General features: G+C 39.8%; 1 protein-coding gene across 1 annotated transcript; it reads left to right on the forward strand.

Moving 5' to 3' along the window:
* The first annotated feature begins 1,068 nt into the window (after window positions 1-1,068).
* On the forward strand, window positions 1,069-4,423 carry LOC308110575 (E3 ubiquitin-protein ligase TRIM21-like). Its single transcript, XM_080464958.1, has 2 exons — window positions 1,069-1,164; window positions 1,269-4,423. Exons 1-2 carry the CDS (start codon window positions 1,086-1,088, stop codon window positions 2,900-2,902), a joined length of 1,713 nt encoding a protein of 570 aa, XP_080321084.1. The 5' UTR covers window positions 1,069-1,085; the 3' UTR covers window positions 2,903-4,423.
* Window positions 4,424-11,309: the final 6,886 nt, after the last annotated feature.

Consider the following 11,309-nt stretch of genomic DNA (forward strand, 5'->3'; position numbering starts at 1 on the left):
ATCAAAGGGAATCCCCATCTGATCCAAATGTCGTTTGAATGTTTTATGGTAGCCAGGGCATGAAGGTGAGCTATAAGTTTGAGTGGAGTTTTATGTAAGACGTGACGCAAAAGAGCTCTGATCAGAAGTGGCTGAACATTTTCAGTGGCCGGCTGTTTGTCCAACCACATAAACTGTATGTGTTTACATATTCACATGTTGGGACAAGAATATATTCATATAAAATAAATGTACATTTAGAATCTTGCTTCTTTTACATTATGCTTCAGTATCTTCAGTCATTGAATTAATTAAAGCCTGCAGTTACTACTCATATTTCTACAGTAAAGACCAAAGCAAATACACAACTGTTGCATAACGGAGTGCAGCGATAGTGAGAAATGACGCATACTGCAAACGCCTACACACACATAGTTAACTGACATCTCTAACAGGAGGAACACAGGAGGAAAACTAATTATTTCATGTCACTGAAAGGTTAAGAACAATGTATTCATCACACTCTCATTCCTATTATTTTTTATTCACCTTATTTTCAGACACCTACATTCTTGTATGGCTTATTCTGCAGGTAAACCCACATTAATCAGGACAAACATTTTCAATCATACATGCTGCTGCTAATATACAAACGCCTTAACAACAACATGGAGTCTGTCAGCTATGGCAAAGCTCTTCAAGGACACACTGAACGGATTTTGTTCAAAAGCTTTGTTTCCTCCAAGGGGGTAATTACTGGATAAGTGCATTTACAGTCCATTACATTACAGCCAGACAGTTGTGTCTAATGCAAATGCACACACTTGGATGTACACAAACTCATCTGAATCAGTCATGGCATACTGTCTCAGATCATTCATGTGATTGGTGAACGATACGCAGCATAAAAAAAGAGAGGACATAAATGTGGGAATACTGGGTGCAACAAATCAAGCATTACATGACTGATGTACACCTCAGAGAAACCCTGTGGAGACATGAAACATTCAAGCATCCAGAAGGGCAACTACAAATGTTGGTTGAACAGAGGCAGGAATGGGTTAACTGTCTCCGGCTAAATGAGGAAGTGGGAGGCGACTGTGACAATGAAAGAGAAACTAAAACAGCAAGACACATTTTCAGCCTTTCTTCAGACCTCCGACAGTTTTACTTCTACGTCAAAAGGTAAAGCTGTATTATTTTTGTAAAATAAGTTAAAACTGTGACAAAAATGACTTACATGGCCTGTGTGTTGTCCTAAAACTGTTATATCTCCCTCCATATTCTAGACATGGCTTCTGCCACAAGTCTAATGGCTGAGCAGAATTTCCTGTGTTCCATCTGCCTGGCCGTGTTCACTCAGCCCGTAACAATTCCCTGTGGGCACAACTTCTGTCTCGAGTGTATCACAAACTACTGGGACACTCAAACTATTTTCAAATGCCCACTGTGCAACCAGGACTTTTATCCCAAACCAATGATGAGAGTTAATGTTTTTATTGCTGAAATGGCAGCAAAATTCAAGAAAACAGTTGGACAAACATGTCTGTATACCCCCGAAGAATCAGGAAATGGAAATGTGCTCTGTGACCTTTGCACGGGAGCTAAACTAACAGCCATAAAGTCCTGCCTGGTGTGTTTTATGTCCTACTGTGAAACTCATCTGGAGCCTCATCGGAGGATTTCCGCCTTGAAGAAACACAAGCTCATCCCAGCAGCCGAAAACCTGGAAGGCAGGATTTGCAAAAACCACGACGAACCTCTGGCTCTTTTCTGCAGAGTGGATCGAATGCTCCTATGTGACCGCTGCAAAGAAAGTGAGCACAAGACCCACAAAACAGTGTCTCTCGAGGAGGAGGCTGAAATGAGGAAAACCCAGCTGGAATTAGGAAGAAAAGACACAGATCAGTTGATCCAGGCACATCAGCAGAAAATACTTGAGATTCAAAACTCAGTGGGGGCGAGCAGGAATAATGCAGAGCAGGCACTGTCATGCAGCCAACATGTGATGGCTGCTTTGGTGGACTACATTAGGAAAAGCCTCTTTGAACTGACAGAGGTAATTGAAGTGAAGAAGAAAAAAAGTGAGACAGAGGCAGGAGTCATCATTAATGAACTGGAGGGAGAAATTATGGTAATAAAGCAGAAAAAGATGCAGCTTATGGCAGTTTCGCTGAGTAATGATCCCTTCACGTTCCTGGAGAATTTCCCGTCTTTTACCATCAATTCACCGGCGGAGAAGGATTGGTCTGATGTAGCGCTCAACACTGATCAATATACAATTCAGGGGGCCATGGAGAAGCTACAGACAACAATCACGAGGGAAATAAGCATGCTGTGTGATCCCAGCTTCAAAGAAAAGCAGCGACATGCCGTGGATGTGACGCTGGATGTGGACACAGCAAACCCCAGTCTCAAAATCTCTGAAGACAGGAAGCAAGTCGCACATGTGAACCGGATGAAGCCTTCCCCGAACAAACCGGAGAGGTTTGACCTGGTCCTTAACGTCCTGGGAAAGGAAGGTTTCTCCTCTGGGAAATTCTACTATGAAGTTCAGGTCAAAGACAAAACACAGTGGGACTTAGGGGTTGCAAATGAGTCCATCAACAGAAAAGGTGACATAAGACTGAGTCCGAGGAATGGCTACTGGACGATCTGGCTGAGAAAGGGAAGTGAGTTCACGGCCAATGCAGGCCCTGCGGTATACCTTGACATAAGAGAGATACCTCAAAAGGTCGGGGTGTTTGTTGACTACGACGGTGGCCAAGTCTCTTTTTATAATGTGGACGCCAAGGCGCTCATCTTCTCCTTCACCGGATACAACTTCACTGAGAAGCTCTTTCCGTTCTTCAGCCCCTGCGCTAATGACGGCGGCAAAAACTCAGCCCCGCTGATCATCACGCCAGTCAGACACAGCAGCTGAGTTTTCACAGGGGTTCCTGAAACACACTGGGGACTCAGACAGAACACAATAGTGGAACGGTGAAATGTTTTTATCAGTGAGATGGCAGTCCGTCATTCAGTGTCTCCCATCCATCAGTGTCAGTGCTGCGTGTCACAATGTGTCGGCTGTCAGGCAGACGACTGCAGATCTCTAGCAGAGTCCCCACGCAGCCACTTGGACATTCACCACACACACAGACTTCTTTATGACAGTGATGCATCACTTCGGTTTGAATGAAAATAGATCTATGAGAGGAGGTCCTCTTTTATGGATTAAAAAACCCCAAACATTTATATCGCTTTGATCTCTTGCGTTTCTGAAAAGTATCACATCAATGTAAAACGTGATGGATGGAGACAATTATCAGAGCAGGTTTCAACATTGTTTTTTGAAAAAGGATAAACCCAAGGACACCACATCCTAAACTGACCCCATGATGCTGTAATGTCCTGATGGCACATGCAGGATTGTATGGCTCTAAATTTGAAGTAGTTACGATGTGAATTGAGCTTCTTTTTTGTTTCATCCATATTAATGTTATTTCATTAAAATGAAAGGTACCTAGTAGACCTATGAAAATTGAGTGGGAAACAGAAACCTAACTTGAATATGATACAACTTTCTAAGATTTTGTCTAATTTTAGTCAATTTCCAAAGAGACATGCAGCAAGACGTTTTGATTTATACTTTAAACAACCATTTAATATTTGTTTCATTTCTTTTCTTTACAACTGTTCGCTTCTTTTTGCGTTTTGTTTTTCTTGCACTGAAGGTGTGTTTAGTAAAGTTTGTGTATGTGAGAAATATTTGTTAAATTCATTGAGATGCTTTTGCTAAAACCATGGGAGCAGAGGCACAAATAGCTGCGGGTTGCAATTATTTAATAATAACACCGGCTAATTAATGTGTATTAATGATTATGTCCATTTGCCTGGGGTATGTTTTTAATGCATCCTTTGCCTTTGAGTGATAATTCAACTTTTTAGAGATGCAAGATGTGAAATATAAAGAACTCCATAAAAAATTGTTCACTTTTTTTGTCTTTTTTTTTTTTTTACAATAAGACATTAAAACAGTACAGGATCCACAGTATGAAACTGGATTGTAGGTGTAGTAGTTAGAGTGAGGGATCTGAAGTGTTTTAAATCTATTTGAAAAACTTGAGTACTAGTGGAGATGTCTCTTTCTACACACAATATTGACAAATATGGCAGCCAACACTCAAGCACAATGAACACTGAATTACTTTAAGTGCATCTGTCAGTTCACAGAGACACAAGCACACATTACAGACATCTCTTGACACCTTTTGATTCCCACAACATACAATTATTAATTTGTCCCCCATCACTTTTAAAATAATTTCCCTCACAGTGAGACTTGATACGTAACAATATTGTCAGCTCCGCCTTTCATGAACTTCTTTTTAATGACAAGCTTATTGTATTAAAATGTTATTCTCCTGTCGTGTTTCGAATAAAAATGGGTAACTTACCAAGTAAACACAGTCAGAAATATGATGTTATGTATATGAAGCAAACAACACTTCTGGTGAAGGTCAATATTTAGATTCTCAGAATTTTTTCCCCACATGAGCCTTTCATCAAACACCTCAAATCACATTCGAAAACAACACAAATGCACTGAAACAGTACTAAACATACAAAGTGTTTTAAGCTGTGATAATGAGACCATTCTTAGAAATCATTTTTGTCTGAGAATTACTTGATTTAGTCCAGAAGGATTTGAGGCAGCCCAGACAATATTAACATTTGTGAGATATGGATACATTAACTGTGGTAAAGTGACATTAGACAAGACTTATTTAATATGAGAAACCCTTCTGATCATATCAGAGGACTTCATAACTTTGTTCCAGACAGTTCTGGTACAAACTGAATCCAGTGCTTTGTACACAAAATCTGACTTTGTTTATTGGATGAACATAGTTAATTCAGATACTTAAGTACCTTAAAAATGTATATACCACCAGTGATCAATTAAACATTCGTAGTTCCACTCAAAATACAGCGTGATTTTCTTGCTAAAACAGTTTTTAATCAAATTTGTAATAATATGTGTTATTGTGATATTTGTAAGAAATGTTGTAATTGAATACAGCCAAAATATTCAAGAGCATAGTTACCTTTGCCACACAAAACTTTATTATAGTCTCGCAGACAGGTTGATGAGGATCCAACTGTACTGACGTATTTTTAACTGCTTCATTGTTGACTTAAGAAACCGTTCAATTTGAATCATGAAAGCCCCACAATCACTCCACTTTATCTGTGATGATTAGACATGATTAGAAAGTCATTATAAAACAAACCTTTTACAGATTACTGGCTGAGATGTCAATAACCAATCAGATAATGACTGAAAAATGACTGCATCTTCAAAGTGGATGATCTGAAGTTTTATTTGTTTTTCTTTTATCTGCGTTCATGGTTGTGAGTGTAGCTTCTTCAGTGATGATAATAAAGAGCATCTCACTTTGCGAAGCTGGCCAGGAACGTACTGCTTTTACCCGCTATTGATCAAGGTAGTGAGCAAAGTCCTGGTCTTTGAAGGCACCAGCAGGATTTTCTTGCTCACTTGCTTTTGTTTAACCACAAAACAGGTGCAATGAGAAGGCCACCCTGCCTGGCTGTGAATTGCTGATACCAACAGAAAGAAGATGATTTAAGTCATTTGTACGCCGTCCCGGGGCTGTGAAAAGGAGTCCAACGGGGAATAATGAAAAACTACATGCGTGACTTATTCTAATTAATTAGATTTCAGTTGAATAATACTGTAGTTGCTTTAATTTATTTCCTTGGCAACTGCAATAATAGAGAAATGTCTTAGAGTAGTGAAGTGGACATAAAGACCAACACAGCCTTATACAATTGTGTCTCCATTAAGATTAAGCTCCTGCAGGTAAGCCCAGACATGACATATGTGCAGAGCCAAAACCTTAATTAGCAGATATAATTGATGTTTCCACATAAAAAAAAATTTGGCCCACTGTGGTTGCAGCAATGCCTGCTGCTTATTCATTCAGTCCACTACTCTTGGTCCCACTGAAATTGCTCAACAATTTTTGGATGCATTCCCATGCAATTTTGACACCGATACCCACAGTTCCTAGAGAACCCCCCCCACCCACCCCCCCCCCAGTATCCCCTCACCCCAATTTTGATAATCCCCTCTCTTTTCCCTCTCGTGCCGTTACAAACACTTGAGCCCTGCACATCCGCAGCTCCAGTGCACACGCCTACCTATGTAATGCCTCCCCTGCCTCATCTTCTGATTCCACAGCATCTGTAGCATGTGTAACTGTGGTGGTTGAAAAAAGTGACACGTCCATAAAGTATTTAGGAAAATATTTGCAAGATGAAATCTCAGTGAATTATTTTAGCTTGTTTATCAAAGTGGGACTGAAGCTTTAATCATGACGACACCATGACAACAGCTGCCGTGACATATAATCTGCCCAAATACTCTATAAATTGTACGATGGAGCCAAAAAAGCAGCAGGAATTCCTATATTCTGCAAATAAATGAATAAAGTGTGAGGACACAGCATTTTTAGAAGCAATTACATCCTGTGTTTGGTCTTTTTAGAGCTGTTTTCATGATGAGCTGCATTAAGACTCTGATAGGATTTAATTTTTGAATTTGAATTTGAGTGAGTTTGTAGGCAGACTGAGACGTACTTTCCATGTAGACTGTCTGATCCATTTGTGGAAGTGTGAATGCTGCTAATAACATCCTGGAATTCACAAAAACAGACTAACCCAACAAGCCCCAAACATGACAAGTGCTTAGACACCCTGAGATTTCTACAAATAGAATTACCTTGTTAATGCTTTGTATTTTCTTTTTTGTATTGCTTGCACTTCCTGACACCATTAGTCTAAGTCATTGCATTGCTTTGATGAAAATTACAAGGACATCATACATGTGTGAATGTGTCCGCCGTTCTGCAGGCAGACGTGCCTTTTGTCCGACAGTATGTCTCTAATGAAGTGCCAAATGTAATGAGATAAATCTATCCATTAGGGCCCTTTAACAAGAGTGAATCCACATGGCTGTTAATGAGTCAGTTGTCCTCAGAGAGCCAGAGGACCTGACAAAGGCTTGAGACGACCCTCCAAGCCAGTAAATCCACAGCTCCAGCTGCTGTACCGCAGACCTCCATCATTTAGCTGTCTTTCCTTCTGGGATTGACTTCAAGTTTGCATCTACTTACGGAGACTGAAGTCACAGCCAGCACAGGAAAACACTAATCATCTGTAATCATTGATCTATCATTACTTGGCTGTACTCATTAGCCTGATGAGGGAAAGCTCTGCAGGACACAGTTGGTATTGGACTAATAAGACCTATCCAGCTACTGCTGTGCTGAACATGTGCTGAACATGTCAGGGTCTGTGCTGCCAGCTGAGTGTTTCCAATGTTTCCAAAGTGTTTCAGCTCCAAATATTGTTTGACACTGAATCCCAAATCAATACCAAGTGATAAATTCAACACCCTGCATTGCAGGCATCATCATTGACATGTGAGTGTTTTTGAATGTGTGAATGTGACTGATAATACTATATAAACTCTTCAGGGACTCACCAAGTAGCTGAAAGGCATATCAGTGAAAACCATTTACCCTTAAGAGATGCATTTTATCCAAGGCAGAAGCACGGTACATCACATGAAAAGTGTTGTCTTATCATCATAGCCATTATAAAGTCAACAATCTATCACTGTGCAACCAAAGGCTGATACGTGTTGACCTTGCAAGTTGTAAATGGAGGAAAAGGAAATAGAGAATGAAGCTGTCTAAAACAACAAGAATTGAATGAGACTGTAGAAACATTTTAATTTGTAAGCAGCTGCTTCAGTAACTTGTTAGCTGTATGTGTTGTATTGCAAATGCTTTTTGTATATTTGCACTTGCCATAGACGTAGTTGTACTGAGGCATGATGGGATATGCTGTAGTCTCGAGGATGATTGCATATGTCAATAGTGAAGGTACAGGCAATAAATGGTGACGTTGATTATCAAAGAATGGCTTTTATTTATTGCAATGCAGAACATTGCAATATGGTCACAATATGGAGGTAGTGAATCAGAAACACTCACACTTACCAGCATCTTAGCTTGAAAAGACACCAGTCGCAGGGCTAACAATGTGTTCAAATGAGGAAATGTAGAATAATTGAAGTTTAAACTCAGAAGACTGCATTTCAGCAAACTAACATTTAATTGTTTTCTCACCAAACTCACCAAAAAAAGTGGAACAAAAACAACATCACGAATCATAGAAAACTAAACACAGACAGAAGATGCAGAGAACAAATTGGCTTGAGGAACAAAGAAATAGAAAAAGAAAAGAGAATAGATCACCAAATTAACTAAAAAGACAAAGTCTCATACACAGGAAAATGAGATGCAGCTGCAACAATCAGCGGGATGACCCCAAGGCTACGTGCACACGCAGCTACAACTCACCACAAACTATGATTTCTGAAAACTCTGGCCACCATGGAGATTTTAAAAAACTCTGTCTCAGTCTGCATCTAAAGGGGAGTTAGCAGAGATTTACATCACAATTCATAACGTCATGTTGTTTCCAGGATTCTGATGGGCTATCATGGCTTCCTGCTTCTCATTACAATGGAATGTCAAGGAGAAAAGGAAATATATTAGTGTTACGAAGCAAACTCTGCATGTCACAATGTAGAATGCATTAGAATGCACCATTTAAGTTTATTTTTTTATTTTTGAACCGTTTTGAGTTTTCGTTGACTAAAACCGGACTAAAACTATGACATATAGAAATTATTAAAATGCGACTACAACTAATAAGCTTTTTCATTAAAAAGATTAAAATTAAGATTAAAACTAAAATGGCTGCCAAAAACAACAGGTTCTTATGGAAGTATGCATCATGGGCCTTTAGAAGATTAACTCAGGCTGTTTGTCGTTACACAGCTGTGGTTAGTAAACCGGTATCACTTCAACGTACAGACTTTAAGTCACGATCAGATATTATCACCGTTGCTTTTGGTCCAAATAACAGTGTGTAGTCATCCCTATCTCTCTCTCTCTCTCTCTCTCTCTCTCTCTGAGGTGTGTGTGTGTGTGTGTGTGTGTGTGTGTGTGTGTGTGTGTGTGTGTGTGTGTGTGTGTGTGTGTGTGTGTGTGTGTGTGTGTGTGTGTGTGTCCCAATTTCCATATCAGACCAACTTAATGTATTTTAAAACAAAGACATTATATAATTTGGGTAATTTTGATGAATGAATCTAAATTTAGCATAGTGACAGATCCTATAACTACACTGATTTACATAAGCGCACATTAACATTCGTACAAATATCCAGAAGATGTCCTTCTGATTTTCCTCAAAGCTGTGATTAAATCCAAAGACGGTGGGAATTGACAAGATGATAGCAGTGCACTTATAAGGCATTAACGGCAGATTTATAATCAAAGTGTTGGTAGCTTGGCCAACACAGAGTGAAAAATAATAGGTGAATGACTTTGCTTTCCATCTCAGAGATGGAGGAGACAAAACTGTGTGGCTTTTCCAGTGACAAATCAGATTTGTGCGCTCAGAGGCTTTGATCTTAAGGCTTTCTGACAGGCTTTAATCTGAGCAGACCACACGCACGCACGCACGCACGCACGCACGCACGCACGCACGAACGAACGCACGCACACACGCGAGTGCAAACACATCGTTTTACTGAAGCCACAGCATCTGTGCAGTGTTGTAAAACGGTCAGCATGTGGATGGTGCTGCAGAGAGTTCTTCCTGGACAAGGGGAAGAAAAAGTATGTTTAAATCTCTTCATCTGTTTGTCTCTTTCTTAAGAAATGATTTTCAGTCACACTATAATATAATTCTGGGAGTGAAGCTGTTGTTGCAAAGGTCACTTTTAAAAATAGGCACACCGCATCTGTTCTGATTATTTTTTCCTGAGCTGCCTTGTTGCCACGGGTACATAGCTCACCCTCGAAAAAATTATATTTCATACAGAAAAGACAGAACGAGGGAAAAGGGAGAACATTTAATGGCATTTAAACTACAAAGAGAAAAGGGTAAAACATGAAGAGAAGACAATTTTATTCATTGCACAGCAACTTGCATTATCAGGGTGTGAGGGGAAGAAAAGAAGTTGCACCTGGAAATCAAGGAAGTGGCTTTAATTTACAAAACAGCCCTACTTAAGTTCTCTAAACAACTTGGCACTTCAGCAGAGTAGCACATTTTTGCAGTTAAAGTCATGACCTGAATTGTTGAAAACCTCTTTGTCATGCTGTTTAGTTAATAGGCAATTTTCAAAACAACCTTGGGTGAAAAGCAAATTCTCTTTATGTTACTGCAACATTGGACAAGGACAACGTCGATTCTCAACATTGTTGCACCACACAAAGGTAAGCAGCAAACCAGGATATCCCAATGAAGAAGAAGGATATCCGTCAATACTGAATGTCTAACTGCATGTGTGTTTGCCTTGTGCGTTCTCAGCTCAATATGACCCTAATTTCAACCAACAACATACAACATAAGCATGGACAAGTTCACCATTGACTCAATAGGACCTTTTGTGAACAAAAGCACATCAATTCACTAAGAAAACACTTGTTATGTTTCATTCATTGCTATAGGGGGGGGAGTATTTATATGAATTGATATGCATCTCAACAAACATCAGCCTTTGTTTCTGTATGATTTTGAACCCTAACCCTAACTACCAACACAAACATCGTTTCCATTTACCTCTTGAGAAAAATAGATTACCTGTAGATTCTTTTCAGGTAGACTATCTTATCGCCACTTCTGAATATTAAATCTATAATAGCAGTAAGACCACACAAATATCATCTTTGATGAAACTGTTGGTGGCTATCTCTTGGAAGAAAGAAGAAAAATGAAGCGTTTAAATGGAGGGTGCAGGTTCTATGGGCCATGTTAGCCCAGCCGCAGCCCTGAAGAGTAAGTTAGTCCAGACTAATTAATGTCACCTCATCAGATGAGAAACATAGAGCAACACCTCTCTGTCTTAAGGGCCTTTTTCTTTCAAGGGCTCATAATGCAATTAATTAGAAAGTCCTGTTTTAATTAGACAGCACACTGGCCCTGATTCAAATTAGGCTTTCTGGGTGAACGCATGCACATGACACTCACATGCAATTGCATCAGTTGCAAGCAACTACAAAGGAGTATTTTGTTTGTGTGTGTGGTGTGTGTGTGTGTGTATGTGTGTGTGTGTGTGTGTGTGTGTGTGTGTGTGTGTGTGTGTGTGTGTGTGTGTGTGTGTGTGTGTGTGTGTGTGTGTGTGTGTGTGTGTGTGTGTGTGTGTGTGTAGCAGGTCAGTCTGCCTGAGAGCCACAGGCATA

Source organism: Lipophrys pholis, assembly GCF_963383615.2.
Source record: "Lipophrys pholis genome assembly, chromosome: 6".
Classification (NCBI taxonomy): domain Eukaryota; kingdom Metazoa; phylum Chordata; class Actinopteri; order Blenniiformes; family Blenniidae; genus Lipophrys; species Lipophrys pholis.